At 43.4% G+C, this 17759-nt stretch overlaps 1 protein-coding gene across 2 annotated transcripts in view; it reads right to left on the bottom strand.

Annotated features, from left to right (window-relative positions):
- The window catches only part of EIF2AK4 (eukaryotic translation initiation factor 2 alpha kinase 4), a 92908-nt gene that overhangs the window by 7415 nt on the left and 67734 nt on the right, over positions 1-17759 (bottom strand). For both annotated transcript variants that reach the window (XM_056546558.1, XM_056546559.1), the window contains exons 29-35: positions 15642-15776; positions 12611-12721; positions 10069-10191; positions 8221-8307; positions 6537-6649; positions 4979-5034; positions 2790-2887 (exon numbers count right to left, since the gene is read on the bottom strand). In XM_056546558.1, coding sequence (XP_056402533.1) covers positions 2790-2887; positions 4979-5034; positions 6537-6649; positions 8221-8307; positions 10069-10191; positions 12611-12721; positions 15642-15776 — 723 coding nt within the window. The remainder of the gene's footprint in view (positions 1-2789; positions 2888-4978; positions 5035-6536; positions 6650-8220; positions 8308-10068; positions 10192-12610; positions 12722-15641; positions 15777-17759) is intronic.

The raw sequence follows: 17759 nt of genomic DNA, 5'->3' as shown, positions 1-17759 counted from the left end.
GAAACTACCCCTTCATCAGATTGACTGTACTACACACATATATACAGCTTCTAAATATCGGCACAGACTGGTTGTCGTCCATAACAGAGCTGTCTCTTAGGCGTCCATGTCCACTAGACTAGAACATTACACTCTACATCAGTGTTTCCCCAACCAGGGTGCCTCCAGCTGTTGCAAAACTACAACTCCCAGCATGCCCGGACAGCCAACATGCTGGGAGTTGTAGTTTGGTGCCAGAAAGTTAAACAGATTTGTAAATTACTTCTATTAAAAAAAATCTTAATCCTTTCAGTACTTATCAGCTGCTGAAGCTGAGTTGTTATTTTCTGTCTAAGTGCTCTCTGATGACACGTGTCTCGGGAACTGTCCAGAATAGAAGCAAATCCCTATAGCAAACCTATTCTACTCTGTGCAGTTCCCAACACCAGCTGAGATGTCAGCAGAGAGCACGGTTGCCGGACAGAAAAGAACAACTCAACTTCATCAGCTGATAATCCTTCCAATAGTTAAGATTTTTTTTTAATAGAAGTAATTTAAAAATCTGTTTAACTTTCTGTAGCCTGGTGATAAAATTAAAAAAAATTAAAGTTTTTTCCAGGAATGCCCCTTTAAGCCTTCCATTGCAGGGTTTCCCTCTATACCACTGTGTAGGTCAGTGTTTCCCAACCAATGTGGCTTTAGCTGTTGCAAAACTACAAGTCCCAGTATGCCTACTGGAGGCACACTGGTTAGGAAACACTAGTATAGGCATTTACCTTTTTAAAGAAAACAATTTTTTTTTTTTTACTGGATACCTCTGTATAGAATATTCAGGTACACTATTACTTACACCAGCGTTTCCCAACCAGGGTGCTCCAGCTGTTGCAAAACTACAACTCCCAGCATGCCCGGACAGCCTTTGGCTGTCCGGGCATGCTGGGAGTTGTAGTTTTGCAACAGCTGGAGGCACCCTGGTTGGGAAGCACTGACTTACACTGATGCATACTTTCCCACTGTATATCAAAAGGACACTCTAGGCTTGTGTCGGGCCAATGAAGCTCAACAGATAAGTCTGACATATTTGCCCGGAACTGCTCATATTGTGTTGTGAACAGTTTCTTACAGACACATGAGCCACATTTATATTCTGTGTCAATGCAGTTTCTGATGGATGAGGGTTGTGCACTGACTGCTGCCACCAGTGTATATGTGGGTACTCCAGTTTTTGCGGGTGCAGGTGACATGTTTTATTTTCATGTTTAGCTTTCCCCCCCCCCCCCCCAATTGTGTTCTGGTTTAAAAATACATATACTCCATGATACAGATGAAACCTGCACTACATGACCTCGGCTTCATGTATAACTGAATCCAGTTAATCTACTAGGACATAGCTCAGAAACACTGTATACACTGATATGCCCGATATGCGGACCTGGTGATTGGCACAGATCGTGTTGACCCGTAAGCCTGTAGTTCATTTTATCTGCTTGCAGCATTACTACAGGAATTAGATAATGCATAAAGCACAACTAACAAGCCAGGACTTCAGAAGCAAAGATACAGAGATGTCCCTTGGCATGGTAAAGGTATTCATGATTCTGTGCTTTTTATTTTTGTTAAAATCAACTTTTTTTTTTTAATCAACGGGTGCCAGAAAGTTAAACCGATTTGTAAATTATTTCTATTAAAAAAACTTAATCCTTCCAGTACTTATTAGCTGCTGAATACTACAGAGGAAATTCTTTTCTTTTTGGAACACCGAGCTCTCTGCTGATATCACGAGCACAGTTATCTCTGCTGACATCTCTGTCCATTTTAAGAACTGTCCAGAGTAGGAGAAAATCCCCATAGCAAACATATGCTGCTCTGGACAGTTCCTAAAATGGACAGAGATGTCAGCAGAGAGCACTGTGCTCGTGAGGTCAGCAGAGAGCACTGTGTTACAAAGAGAAAATAATTTCCTCTGTAGTATTCAGCAGCTAATAAGTACTGGAAGGATTAAAATGTTTTTAATAGAAGTAATTTACAAATATGTTTAACTTTCTGGCACCAGTTGATTTTTAATGTTTTTAATGTACCCCTTTAATGTAGTATAAAACCGTATAATGGTGACAAAATCACTGCTATCCTTAGGACCAGTTTACACTGAGAAATTCTGGACAGACATTCTGAGGGCAGCGGGCAGCATCCATATCAATTGGCGCTATGACTGGGCAGAGCTGTAGTAATGCAGCCAGTGCAAAATTCTGCCAAAATAATTAACATGTTCATTATTTCAGCAAGATTCCCACAGCTTGAACTGTCCTGGTGGAATCCCATTGAATGCTATGGGAAGCTGCTAAAAGTGCAGAGTGAACTTGCCCTTATCAGCTACTGGGCACAGACAATTCTATATTGAGATGAAGCATGTCCCCATAAGAGAGTCATTCACTAGACGAAGACTCAACCATCTCCGCCCACACTGCTTTTATTATGGTTTCTAAAAATATAAGTAAGTCGACAAGTGGGTGTTACCATTACCCTTGTTATTAAGGTGTCTCTCCTCAATGTCTGGCTGTGTCAGCTTTGATTGACAGGGTCGGTATTTATAAAGAAACCCTTTTTTCATTTTGCAGAAATCACTTCTTTCATTTTGCAGAGGCCTTGTTAAAAACGAAAGAAGCGATCTGATTGGTTGTTATGGGCAACTTTTCCTCTGCACAGGTTTTGATAAATCTCGTCCAAAGATTTTACATAACATAGCTGCTAAGCAAAGCGTTATCAAAGTGAATATAGGAAACCATTTGGCCCCTGGAGCAAACTATGGTTACCTGAGCTTCATAACGCCTTCTTACACTGGCAGATAACCTTTCTGGAGCCACGACACTGACACTTGGGATTACTGCGCTGCTGTGCGGCTCAAACTGGCCTGTCAAAATACAACGTATCCAGAGAATGAACTCGGGTTATCATATACACACAGCTGACATTCTGTTTAAACAAAGCAAAGAACAGAAAAATAAAAAATTCTGTAAACCCTGAATTAAATCTCATAAAACCTTTCTGTGGACACTTTTTTCCCTGAAAACATTTGATGCAGGGGTAATGACGCCTGCCAACACTAGTATCAATCTATAGACCAGTACAAGCTCAAAAAATAAACACCATTCATCGTGTACACCAGCAGTAAAAGGCAACTTTTAGATTAAAGGGGTACTCCGGCGCTAAGACATCTTATCCCCTATCCAAAGGATAGAGGATAAGATGCCTGATCGTGGGGGTCCCACCGCTGGGGACCCCCGTGATCTTGCACGCAGCACCCAGTTAGAATCAGTCCCCGAAGAGTGTTCGCTCCGGGTCTGATTACTGGCGATCACGGGAGCCGGAGCATAGTGATGTCACGGCCCCACCCCTGTGTGACGACACGCTCCGCCCCCTCAATGCAAGCCTATGTGAGGGGGTGTGAAAGCTGTGATGCCCCCTCACATAGGCTTGCATTCAGGGGGCGGAGCGTGACGTGGCGGGACCCCCACAAACAGGCATCTTGTCCTCTATCCTTTTCTATCTACAGTATAAAAATAAACTGCTGTAGTTTTCATTCCGGCCACTATGGCTAATAATAAGCTGACATACTGTACTATAGGGAAAATCATAGCATTCTTCCATCTTATATCACAGGCAGGATCACAAGCAAAGGTGACACCATTCTATAGATAAGATGGGATTAGGCCATTTACAATAGGTGATGGTCACAGCTTCCTTCACCTCCATGCAAAGGTCACAAAGCATGCCTAGAAAACTGTTCCATAGAAGTCAAGGATTCCCCTCCAGTTTGTCTCCTATGCCCTAAGCATAACTCTAAATGCTATAAGCAGAGCTCAGCTAAGAAAAAATAGAAACAGATTAGAAAAAACATGTTTCAATAGCGGTGACATTCCCTTTAATCGCCCTGTGGCATATATTGTACGGTTAGCATTTGTTTAGGAAGTCACTCTTTTGTATGAAGTTGAATGAATATTCAGATTGAATATTCACAATGTATACCCTGCCCCCTTAAAAGAATACTCCCGTGGAAACTTTTATTTATTTATTTTTTAAATCAACTGGTGCCAGAAAGTTAAACAGATTTGTAAATTACTTCTATTAAAAAAATCTTAATCCTTCCAATACATTTTAGGGGCTGTATACTACAGAGGAAATGCTTTTCTTTTTGGATTTCTCTGATGTCATGAACACAGTGCTCTCTGCTTACCTCTGCTGTCCATTTTGTGAACTGTCCAGAGCAGCATATGTTTGGGGATTTTCTCCTACTCTAGACAGTTCCAAAAATGGACAACAGAGAGCACTGTGGTCGTGACATCAGAGAAATCCAAAAGGAAAAGCATTTCTTCTGTAGTATACAGCCAATAAAAAGTACTGGAAGGATTACGATTTTTAATAGAAGTAATTTACAAATCTGTTTAACTTTCTGGCACCAGTTGATTTAAAAAAAAAAAAAAAAAAAAAAAAAAAAAATTGTCACGGGAGTACCTCTATAAATAAAAATATATATATGAAGCCATACACTGCAGATGCCAAAAAACACCTAAGCAAAGTAAACTTATAGATCATATAACCACAAGTAAAATAGGATTCCTCTTCTTCTATATAAAGCCTACACAATAACAAGTATATAAGACTGTTTAAATAAGATTTGAAGCCCATCTGTGCTGGACAGATAAAGTAGTAAGATTTCCATGAACCCAGTAACAAAACTAACATTTTATTCTGAATCTCCCAATAAAAGCCCTTCAGGCCTAAGGACACCATTTTTACAGATAAAACAATGAACAAACAAGTAACCGGCATGTGACCTAAATGTAACCAAACTGAATCATAAGGATGAATGAGCCGCATTGTCCACAACAACTTGTGTTTGTATCAGGAGACGGCATTCACCAGGAAGACTAATGTAATCATGGCGCCACACACTGCCCATCCGTACAATAGAATATTCCCAGAGCAGCAGCTCAGTACTTACTCTGTGTGCTTAAACATCCCTTCAGGTTCTGCCCAGACAGAGTGTCCACCATTTCTCTGAAAGAAAAAAAAAAAAAATCGCAAAAAATTACATATAATGTGCCTTAGGAGAAGAAAGGCGACACCACTATTATCTAATTCAGAACAGTCTTAATATGAAGTCCGGAGGTGCTAGGAACAACCAAGGACAACCATCAGCAAATAGCATAAAAACATATAGTACGGTATCCTGAACTCACCGCTAGGATTGCGACTCGAAGCTCCTACATGGAGTGACCGGCGGTACGCCGGTCACTCCATGTAGGAGCTTCGAGTCGCAATCCTAGCGGTGAGTGCAGGATACCGTACTATATCTTTTTAGGCTACATTACATATAATAGTGACACCTCCACTACATCACTCCATGTAAGAGCTTTGACTCACAAGACTGGTAGAGATGAGCGAACTTACAGTAAATTCGATTCATCACGAACTTCTCGGCTCGGCAGTTGATGACTTTTCCTGCGTAAATTAGTTCAGCCTTCAGGTGCTCCGGTGGGCTGGAAAAGGTGGATACATTCCTAGGAAAGAGTCTCCTAGGACTGTATCCACCTTTTCCAGCCCACGGGAGCACCTGAAAGCTGAACTAGTTTATGCAGGAAAAGGCATTGACTGCTGAGCCGAGAAGTTCGTGACGAATTGAATTTACTGTAAGTTTGCTCATCTCTAAAGACTAGCAGTGAGTGCAGTATACCGTACTATATCTTTTTATGCTACATTACATATAACAGTGACACCTCCACTACATCACTCGCTGTTTCCCTCAACAAAAATAGAAGTGGAACCAACATGGAGAATAATTATAATGAAAAGACTTGAGGGGGTGGGGGGGGGGGGGGGTGACTGTGACCCAGTCTTCTCGGGAAACAACTTAGTTCCAGGAGTCAGGTCTGAACTCCTTGTCCACAACCCCGTCATGCCTAGCAGTGTTGTCATAAAGTGTACACAGTGTTATTGACAGGAATTTTTTTTACCATATTTTGTCACAAAGAATGATATGCTCAAACATTAACCCTTATGGCCAGAAATCCCCTATTTTGTCTGGTAAACACTGCAACAACCTGCCCAGTGTGAACCAGGCCTTAAAAGGGGTTATCCAGGAAAAAACTTTTTTTTATATATCAACTGGCTCCAGAAAGTTAAACAGATTTGTAAATTACTTCTATTAAAAAAATCTTAATCCTTTCAGTACTTATGAGCTGCTGAAGTTGAGTTGTTCTTTTCTGTCTAAGTGCTCTCTGATTACACATGTCTCGGGAACTGTCCAGAATAGAAGCAAATCCCCATAGCAAACCTCTTCTACTCTGTGCAGTTCCCGAAACAAGCAGAGATGTCAGCAGAGAGCACTGTTGCCAGACAGAAAACAACAACTCAACTTCAGCAACTGATAATTATTGGAAGGATAAAGGTTTTTTCATAGAAGTAATTTAGAAATCTGTTTAACTTTCTGGAGCCAGTTGATATAAAGAAAAAAAAAAAGGTTTTCCTGGAATACCCCTTTAACATTCCCACACGTGCACCTGTTATTTCTCTCTTCCTGCCCTCTGAGTCGGAGCTTTTGTAACAGGTGATCCACAAGATCCGACTCCAGGATCCTCTTCTCCGTCTGACGCTCCTTCTCGAATGCTTTCAGCTGTTGGGAGCCAAACACATCATAATAACAGTGTAAGAACAGCTGCAGATGCTGAATCATTACCAAGTGGAAGACAAACTTTCTACGTAGTCAGGTTTATAAGATCCTGTTCCAGACAATTTAACCCAAAATTGTTCTCATATTTATAAAAAGAAAGAAAGAAAGAAAGTAAATCCATCGTTGCACTCTACCACACTGCGGACTTCATTTCTGTAAATTGTACTAACGTCCCTTCAGTTCTGCCTCCTGTCTGCTTCTGATCAAACAACATCCTAAATTTGACACTTCATCCTGCTTTATTTTCCTACCAGGAGTTATAGTTCTGCAACAGCTGGAAAGCCACAGCTTGAAGATTAAAGGGGTACTCCGGTGGAAAACTTTTTTTTTTTTTTTATCAACTGGTGCCAGAAAGTTAAACAGATTTGTAATTTACTTCCATTAAAAAAATCTTAATTCTTCCAGTACTTATTAGCTGCTGAATACTACAGAAGAAATTATTTTCTTTTTGGAACACAGAGCTCTCTGCTGACATCATGACCACAGTGCTCTCTGCTCTGACATCTCTGTCCATTTTAGGAACTGTCCATAGCAGCATATGTTTGCTATGGGGATTTTCTTTTACTCTGGACAGTTCCTAAAATGGACAGAGATGTCAGCAGAGAGCACTGTGGTCATGATGTCTGTATAGAGCACTTTGTTCCAATAAGAAAATAATTTCCTCTATAGTATTAAGCAGCTAATAAGTACTGGAAGGATTAAGATTTCTTAATAGAAGTAATTTACAAAATTGGTTAACTTTCTGGCACCAGTTGATTTACATTTTTTTTTATAAATAAATAAAAGTTTTCCTCCGGAGTACCCTTTTAATGCCTTGTAACTAGGTGTATACACTGGGAAATGTTCTTGGCATATACCATAAAACACTCAGAGGTCCCCAATAACCTGACAGAAGACAAAAGTGCCCGTCAGACCTCTAAGTTGGAATTTGCTGACATAACTTTATTCAGTCAGCACTTTCTTTTTTCTACAATGGCCCTATGGATGATGAATGTCACGGACGCCCCCGTCTAGCACTGGTTCACCACAGTACACAGTGAATGGGACCATAGCAGTCGGCTCCACTCACGGCAGCTCAGCTCCTGTTTACTTGAACATAAGCACATCTGCCATTACGCAGTGCACCACTATACAGGGAACAGAGGCAACTGGTACCGTTTATATTAGCCCAGAAAACCCCTTTAGTGGATTAGGAATTTACCTTTAAAGTCTATGGCCCAGATTTATCAGACTGTATGAGAGAGAAAAATGGAGTAATTTTCCCACAGCGACCAATCACAGCTCAGCTTTCACTTTACCAGAACTCATTAGCTGAGCTGTGATTGGTCGCTGTGGAATAATCTCTCCATCATTTCTCTCACACAGTTTGATAAATCTGGGCCAATATGATCATATACTGTAAATATGGTATGTTGTGACGTCACACCAGCATGTCCAGTAAATCTTTCCAGGACTGTTTTACCAAACCGAGAACATCTGCACATTCATATATGTACATACTGGATCTCTCTTACCTTGACGTGACTTCCTTCTTTATCAGAGACAATAGCAGCAAAAGGAATCCCAGACAATCTGCAGTGTTCCTGGAGCTCATCCTGTGACTGGACAAGGAAGAAAAGTTAGAAATTATCTTTGATAAAAATCTGATTCCAGTGACCTCATAACATTGTTGCCCAAAAAACAAATAAAAAAAATAAAAAAAAGTTTTACAAGGAATGTTTTCAATGAGAAGGCCTGGATTGCATTGCACAATAGCCCAGCCACACTTACTTAAAGGAGTACTCCGGCGCGCATTTTTCTCATTTTATCCCGTCCGGGCTGCAAAATAAAACAAAAAATTTTTCTCTTACCTGCCAACAAGCCCCCGGAGCTCCGGTACAGGTGTTCGGTCCCCAGGCTGCATTCTTCTTACTTCCTGTCAGCCCGGAACGTCACACGGAGCTTAAGCCTATCACCGGCCGCAGCGATGTCCCGCCTCAGCCAGTGATAGGCTGAAGCTCCGTGTGACGTGCCGGGCTAACAGAAAGAAGAATACAGCCGGGGACCGAACACCTGTACCGGAGCTCCGGGGGCTCGTTGACAGGTAAGAGAAAGTGTGTTTTCTTTTATTTTGCAGCCCGGACGGGATAAAATGGGAAAAGTGCTCACCGGAGTACTCCTTTAATCAAAAAGAGGTGAGAAACTGTATAGGCGTCAGAACTAAGTTCCAGATGGAAAAGCTAAAATATCTTAACCCCTTAATGACACAGGACGTAAATGTACTTCCTGGTGCCCTGGTACTTAACGCACCAGAACATACATTTACTTCTTGTACATGACCGCGAGCACTGGAGTGGTGCTCGTGTCATGGCAGCCAGGGACCCACCGGTAATGGCCGACATCAGCGATGTGTGCCATTAAACCCTCAGATACCATGATCAATAGAGATAATAGCATCTGCGGCAGTGCAATCGGTAAAATGGATTATAGGAACGCCCTTGGCGCTGCCGCGGGGATCCAATCATCCATAATGGCAGACGGAGGTCCCCTCACCTGCCTCCGCTGCCTTCCACGGGTCTTCTGCTCTGGTCTGAGATCAAGCATAGCACTGAACAGTATTAGCAATCAAATGATCAAATGATTGATATAAATTAGAAAAAACCCATCCCCCAATAAAAATGTCAATTGTCCCATTCCCCCCCCCCCCCCCCCCAGAAAGTGTAATAACAAAAAAAAAAAAAATAATAAAAATATTTGGTATCGCCGCATGCATAAATTTCCGATCAAAATATAAAATGTTATTGATCCTGTACGGTGAGCGGCGTAAACGTAAAAAAAAAATTTTTTTCAAAATTGCTGCTTGTTTGTCACATAATATTGCAAGAAAATGTAAAAAAAAAATATTTATTAAAAGTTTCATATATGCAAATGTGGTATCAATAAAAATTATACGGAAAAATTAAAAAGGTATAGGTCGTCAAAATAGAGGGATTTTAAACGCAATAATTTGGTTAAAAAGTTTGAGATTTTTTTAAAGTGGTAAAATAAAAGTATGTAGAACAGAATACGATGCATGGGGCCCCCATCACAACACAGCTATTCCTTATAATGCAAACAGGACGTCCCCCGTAAGTCGCTCCTTCTAAATGCCACAATTTGCATTGAATTTAAAAAGGTTCAATAGCGGAGATCTTTACCTTTAAAACAAAGTTAAGGCTGTGTATGTTACAGTCAATGCCCTGTGCCCACGAGCAAGGTGGGATCAGCGTGAGGAGGATGCGCACCATGATGTGGTAACTACCTGTTCATAATGGGCAAACCCCAGACCATGGTCACAAGGACATGAACTATTGGTACATGATAACATAATGGCTGCCACTTACCTCAGACCAGTCGTACATTATCTCAGCTATAATGCCAGCAGCCCATAGCTTCTGAATGATGCCGATGGCCCTGTTCACAGACAACTGACCCGCACTCACAACCAGCAGGTCACAGCTGCTCACCTGGAATAAGGAGGGAAAAAATTATAATATTAAATAATTATTATATTAAAAAAAATATTATATTATTATAAGTATTATATTTAAAAAATGTTATTTTTAAATGGGGTACTCCGGTGAAAAACTGGTCAACTGGTGTCAACTGGTTCCAGAAAGTTAAACAGATTTGTAAATTACTGCTGTATCCTACAGAGGAAATTATTTTCTTTTTGAATGTCTTTTCTGTCTGTCCACAGTGCTCTCTGCTGACATCTCTGTCCATATCAGGAACTGTCCAGAGCAACATATGTTTGCTATGGGGATTTGCTCCTGCTCTGGACAGTTCCTGAAATGGACAGAGGTGTCAGCAAAAGAAATTCAAAATGAAAAGAACTTCCTGTGTAGCATACAGCAGCCGGTAAGTACTGGAAGGATTAAGATTTTTAAATAGAAGTAATTTACAAATCTGTTTAACTTTCTGGCACCAGTTGATTTAAAATAAATTGTTTTCCACCGGAGTACCCCTTTAAACAAATGAAGATGTTATTTAGGTTAAGTGTTTTTTTCTGTGCAGGTTACAGACAACCTGTGCCCATATCTTAGGAGGGTTCCCTTTTAGACAATTCCAGCTTCTCCCACTGTCGGATACAACCATCTATCCAGAGATGAGAACTTCTATTCTCAAGTCTAGTGCTTTAACCAGATGCACTATGCTGGGGGTCCTCACTGGGGCAACATGTATGTATGGGGCATCCACCTTCATGCTGTAAAGCAGTGGTCTCCAACCTGCGGACCTCCAGATGTTGCAAAACTACAACTCCCAGCATGCCCGGACAGCCAATGGCTGTCCGGGCATGCTGGGAGTTGTAGTTTTGCCACATCTGGAGGTCCGCAGGTTGGAGACCACTGCTGTAAAGATTTATTCACACTTTTGTATTACATAAAGCACAAGAATATGTTGTCTTCCATATCCCACTGTATCACATATGTATTTCATATGGCACTTAATTACAAAGATGTTCTCACCTACAAACGCTGCTTATGGGAGGGTCATATGGGGCAAATTTGCTGCGTATCTCACTCTGCAGTCCCTCGGTGACTGCCATGGGGGCATTCACAGCAGGAAATACCCTGTTGATGCGCCGTGTGTGACCCTGCCCTATAGGTAGGAAATAAAGAAAATAGGAGACCAAAGAGGGCGCCTTGTGCGCGTTACCACAAACAATAAGTGGATATATGAGTGACGAGCACCGTCCTTGGGTTGCAATCGCCCTTAGGTAGTGGCCGCTTACCGGAAGCGAACGGAAAGTTCGCATATAAACCCAACAAGTGGGTTACCAAGAAGAAGAGCCAGCTGCTGAGCCTGGGTCCCAGGAAGAGGAGTGAACCAATCCCGACCGATAAGATGCAGAGAAGAAAAAATGACCCTTGGAGTGGCTCGGCTGGTGTGATGAAAAGCAAATTCCAAGCCAGAGGTATTTTTCAAAACACTGGAACGGTTTTATTTGGAGCATAAAACAATAAAAGTACAGGGATGACACGTTTCGGGGGAGCCACCCCCCTTCCTCATATCAGTCTTCCTATGATCTGAGGAAGGGGGTGGCTCCCCCGAAATGCGTCATCCCTGTACTTTTATTGTTTTATGCTCCAAATAAAACCGTTCCAGTGTTTTGAAAAATACCTCTGGCTTGGAATTTGCTTTTCATCACACCAGCAGCGCCACTCCAAGGGTCATTTTTCCTTCTCTGCATCCTATAGGTAGGAAGGTGTTTGCAATACTGCAAAAAGGAAGCTCAGCAGAGTGAGATGCTATTGCTGGGAAATTTTTGGAAATAAGTGTATTCTGAAATCCCATGTACCTATAGGATTATTCTAATAATAACCAACAGAGCTATGTGGAACTTTCGGAAGAACAGTCAGAAAAAACTCACAGCAATCCATAAGCGGGTGAGTACTGAGATGCTCCATTGATGAAAGAAGAGATTCTAATAAGGTTATAATAAATGGCTATTCATGTATTTTATATTACAGGTCATTCACAGTGACTAGAGATGAGCGAACTTACAGTAAATTCGATTCGTCACAAACTTCTCGGCTCGGCAGTTGATGACTTATCCTGCATAAATTAGTTCAGCTTTCCGGTGCTCCGGTGGGGTGGAAAAGGTGGATACAGTCCTAGGAAAGAGTCTCCTAGGACTGTATCCACCTTTTCCAGCCCACCGGAGCACCTGAAAGCTGAACTAATTTATGCAGGATAAGTCATCAACTGCCGAGCTGAGAAGTTCGTGACGAATCGAATTTACTGTAAGTTCGCTCATCTCTCACAGTGACCACAAAGCTGGAGCTTCATCAAAATGAATGATCAAACTGATGCGATCTATTGATATCAATGATTCCAGGTAGGTGACACCCAGCTGGTGCGGATGAGCTTTACATTACTTACATTTTCATCAGAGCTGGATAGAGCAGCAGAGATCTTGTCTATAGCGATGCTAACGCCAACAGCACAGGGCAGAGCACAGGATCCGGCCTGAGGTCCTCTGAACTGCGAAATCTGAATACAGAACAAAGTGTTACCCGATAGACTGACAACAGAGCATGGGATAAGGATATTCATGCACCTACACTTCTGTAATGGTTACAAAAGATTTTTATAAACCTGAAAGGTTTTGTTACAATAATCGTTCAGACCTGTAACAAGGTGATTTAGTGATCTCACTGTCATTACTGAGCCTGAGACTTCACTGGATGGTATAACAGCTATTAGTGGTATAATCATTTAGCTTGGGGCACAGTATTTGGCAATACAGTGACCCCCCGACCTACGATGGCCCCGACATACGATCATTTCCTCATGCGATGGTCTCTCAGAGGCAGCATCAACATACGATGCTTTTGTATGTCGGGCCATCGCATAAACGGCTATCCGGCGGCGCAAACTGCTTCAGCTGTCACCGGATAGCCGTTTTCGGTGCCCCATGTGGTCGCTGCGTATGCCGTTCCGTCACCCAATAGGAGCGGCGTGCGTAGCGACGTGATGGAGGCGACGGAGAGCGAGGATGCTGGGGAAGCAGAGGCCTTTCCGGAGCGTCGGGGACACCTCGGGGACGCGGCGACAGCGATGGACGGCGACATCCAGGGCAGCGGTGACTAGCGGTGACGGTCCAGAGCGGCGGGGACAGGTGAGTACAACTTCCTCTACCAGTGGTCTTCAACCTGCGGACCTCCAGATGTTGCAAAACTACAACACCCAGCATGCCCGGACAGCCAATGGCTGTCCGGGCATGCTGGGTGTTGTAGTTTTGCAACATCTGGAGGTCCGCAGGTTGTAGACCACTGTCCTATACTATACATTGCACGGATCCCTCAACATGCGATGGTTTCAACAAACGATGGTCCATTTGGAGCGGATTACCATCGTATGTTGAGGGACCACTGTATTTTATTTCACAGTATATTTTATTCAGGGGGCCCCAATATGTGGCAGTAATAAACCCCCAGGGGCACATTGTGTGATAGTATTATATTAAGGGGGCATAATATATGGCAGTGTTCAATTCAGGGGGCACAGTGTGTGACCGTATTGTATTCAGTTAGTGGCAGTATAATATTCAGGGGCACAGTGTGTGACCGTATTGTATTCAGTAGGTGGCAGTATAATATTCAGGGGCAGAGTGTGTGACAGTATTGTATTCAGTAGGTGGCAGTATAATATTCAGGGGCACAGTGTGTGACAGTGTTGTATTCAGTAGGTGGCAGTATAATATTCAGGGGCACAGTGTGTGACCGTATTGTATTCAGTAGGTGGCAGTATAATATTCAGGGGCAGAGTGTGTGACAGTATTGTATTCAGTAGGTGGCAGTATAATATTCAGGGGCACAGTGTGTGACAGTATTGTATTCAGTAGGTGGCAGTATAATATTCAGGGGCACAGTGTGTGACAGTGTTGTATTCAGTAGGTGGCAGTATAATATTCAGGGGCACAGTGTGTGACAGTATTGTATTCAGTAGGTGGCAGTATAATATTCAGGGGCACAGTGTGTGACAGTATTGTATTCAGTAGGTGGCAGTATAATATTCAGGGGCACAGTGTGTGACAGTGTTGTATTCAGTTAGTGGCAGTATAATATTCAGGGGCACAGTGTGTGACAGTGTTGTATTCAGTAGATGGCAGTATAATATTCAGGGGCACAGTGTGTGACAGTATTGTATTCAGTTAGTGGCAGAATAATATTCAGGGGCACAGTGTGTGACAGTGTTGTATTCAGTTAGTGGCAGTATAATATTCAGGGGCACAGTGTGTAGTAGTATTCAGGTCATACTGAGAACTGTAGATTTACATTCTATACACTTCAGTAGCTGGAATTGCCTGTAATTAATTATGTTAATAATAATGTTCTGCAACAAGCAGCATCTCTTTCTTGCAGAGCAGTTTGGCCGCTAGGTGAGACACAGGCCATAGTGTTTCCCCTTACTATAAGTAGTTTTACACCCCTGTCCTTAGTTATAAAGCTGAGGTAGGGAACCATTACATATGAGTGGACCATGATCACCTTATTACATAGATGACCAAAGAAGTCATCATTCTTAAAGGGGTACTCTGCCCCTAGACATCTTATCTCCTATCCAAGGATAGGGGATAAGATGTCTGATTGTGGGGGTCCCGCTGCTGGGGACCCCCGTGATCTCTCCTGCAGCCCCCCCGAGTCATCAGCTCTCCAGAGCTATGTTTGCTCCGTGGCTGATGACTCACGATACAGCCCCCTCATGGCGTCATGCCCCACCCCCTTTATGCAAGTATACGGGACTGTTACCACGCCCCCTCCCATAGACTTGCATTAAGGGGGCAGGGCGCTATATCACGTGGGGCGGAGCCATGATGTCACAAACCGCCCGCCCCTGTCATCAGCCACGGGGCAAACTTAGCTCCGGAGAGCTGATGACTCAGGGGGCTGCAGGAGAGATTGTGGGGGTCCCCAGCAGCGGGACCCCCTGCGATCAGACATCTTACCCCCTATCCTTGGATAGGGGATAAGATGTCTAGGGGCGGAGTACCCCTTTAAAGCTTTTTCCCCAAAAATAACAGTAGATTGCTAGGGGGCCTTGCTCAATACAAAAAGCATATAAGAACACACAGTGTGGTCAAGAATTAGGAAAGGGAAGACATTTGCAATGGAACACAATCACATGAAATTTACCAAGACAAAGCAGGTGGGCGGTGAAATAGAACAATAACATTATCAATTATACAAAATGTCATCCGCCTAAATCCCTGCACAGAATCTAACATAACTTGGTATAATAAATAGACGTGTTCCTCTTTCCTGTGGTGCTGGCGCTGTGTGATAGGGAAATCTACGTATGGGCAGATAATAAGCACGTGTATAGCGATGATCAGTACAAGACAAGGGATTATTTTCTCCACAGCTGTACACTGCCCAGTCCTGTAAACCTTCCATTATAATAGTCTTACCAGATGGTCATATCGGCCCCCAGCTGCCAGGATCTCGGGAACGGTTCTCTGTCGGCGTTTGATGAATGCAACAAACTGAAAAACAATCCCATTGTGCTGCTGCATCTTATAGACCAGACCGAAATTCACAACAACCTAAACAACAAGTAGAAGTGGTCTTATGTATAAGAAAACGTAATAAACATGGCACAAGTAGCTGCTGACATGTCGCCCATAATCCCTTCTGTCTTGTTAGATTAGATAAGGTATCTATGTGGACGCTTTTACATTTTTAAAGGAAAACTGTCAGCCTGTTCACCAACACTAACTAGAGATAAGAGACAACTCCAAGAGGAGACCGTACTTTATGCGCATGATCCAAGAAGGCACAAAGGGGTCCAACTATAGGTGTTTATGTTAGAGCTGGGCGGTATGACCAAATATGTGTTTCACGGTATTTTTGTAACTTATGGCGGTTCCACGGTATATAACGGTATTTCTTTCACCCCCCCCCCAAAATCATGTGACCCGCCAGCGCTGTTCTGCTCCCCCCCAAATGTTACCCGCCAGCGCTGTTCTGCTCCCCTCCAAATCATGTTATACTGTACGCCAGTGGTCTCCAACCTGCGGAGCTCAAGCTGTTGCAAAACTACAACTCCCAGCATGCCCGGACAGCCGTTGGCTGTCCGGGCATGCTGGGAGTTGTAGTTTTGCAACAGCTGGAGGTCCGCAGGTTTGAGACCACTGCTGTACGCTGTATCCCTATGCCCTGGCTGCAAAAGATAAACAAAATAAACTTTAACTTACCTACGTGGGCCTTACGCTGGGGACGGGAACGTCGGACAGCCGTCAGCCTATCACCTGCTGCAGCGATGTCCCGCCCCGGCCAGTGATAGGCTGAGCCCACTGTCATGTAAGGAGCTCTGGCCAGCTTCTTACATTGCTCCGGCCGGTGATAGGCTGACGGCTGTCCTACGTTCCCGTCCCCAGCGTAAGGCCGACGTAGGTAAGTTAAAGTTTATTTTGTTTATCTTTTGCAGCCAGGGCATAGGGATACAGCGTACAGCAGTGGTCTCAAACCTGCGGACCTCCAACTGTTGCAAAACTACAACTCCCAGCATGCCCGGACAGCAGTTGGTTGTCCGGGCATGCTGGGAGTTGTAGTTTTGCAACAGCTGGAGGTCCGCAGGTTGAAGACCACTGGCGTACAGTATAGAGTTCCAGCGGCAGTGGCCCGCAACAAAGAGGAGGGGGCAGTGCTTGCAGGTGACACACATGAGTAGTACCCGCTGGGCTGATAATTTGGGGGAGCAGAACAGCGCTGGCGGGTAACATATCATTAGTTCCCCGATGTGGGGACAGCGCAGCGCTGCGATGAGAATTCATTCCCAAGGGGGAGGGGCCCAAACGGTATTGCGGTATGGGGAAAAATTCATATCGTGCAGCACAAAAATTTCGGTATTCGGTATGAACCGGTATACCGCCCAGCCCTAGTTCATGTGCTCTTCATTCTGTGCTCAAGGAGTCCAGATCTCAATAAAGGGGTTTCCCACAATGAACATAGGCTAGGGGTTAAGTGTCTTATAGCAAGGGGTCCAACCTCTAGGAAACACAATCTCCAGAATTTTACTATAAGTCAAGTCTGAATGGAGCAGAAGTGTGAGCATCAATGTCTAAATGAATGCTAAATGTCCATGGTGGCAAAATCACATTTTGCAACACTTGGAGGGCCACTGTTTTAAAGGCGTATTCACACAATTTAAAGGGGTTATCCACCATAAGGTGATTTTAATAGTACGAATCTGCCAGAACTGGGTTTTTCCTGTTGAATTTCATTCTCTAAACTACACATCCCATAGTTCCATAGTTTGTAAGTATGAGGTCACTTTTCTCCCTCCCACACATCAGCCACCCCACCCATTGAAACACACCTGTGAGCCCTTCAATTCAATACACCAGTGTTTTCTAATCAGGGTGCCTACAGCTGTTCCAAAATGAACTATCTCCAACCCAACGGTCGCTCCACTCATTGAAGCAGGACAGACACCCTCTGATCACCTGACTACTGATGTCAGGTCTTGACGTACTGCAACCTGGGAAATCCCGAGACCTGAGTAATTTTGTATGCTGATAAAAATA

The sequence above is a fragment of the Hyla sarda genome, chromosome 11, assembly GCF_029499605.1.
Source record: "Hyla sarda isolate aHylSar1 chromosome 11, aHylSar1.hap1, whole genome shotgun sequence".
NCBI classification, from domain to species: Eukaryota; Metazoa; Chordata; class Amphibia; order Anura; family Hylidae; genus Hyla; species Hyla sarda.
Note: the sequence above shows the minus strand (reverse complement) of the source record. Positions and strands in the feature narration are given on the sequence as shown.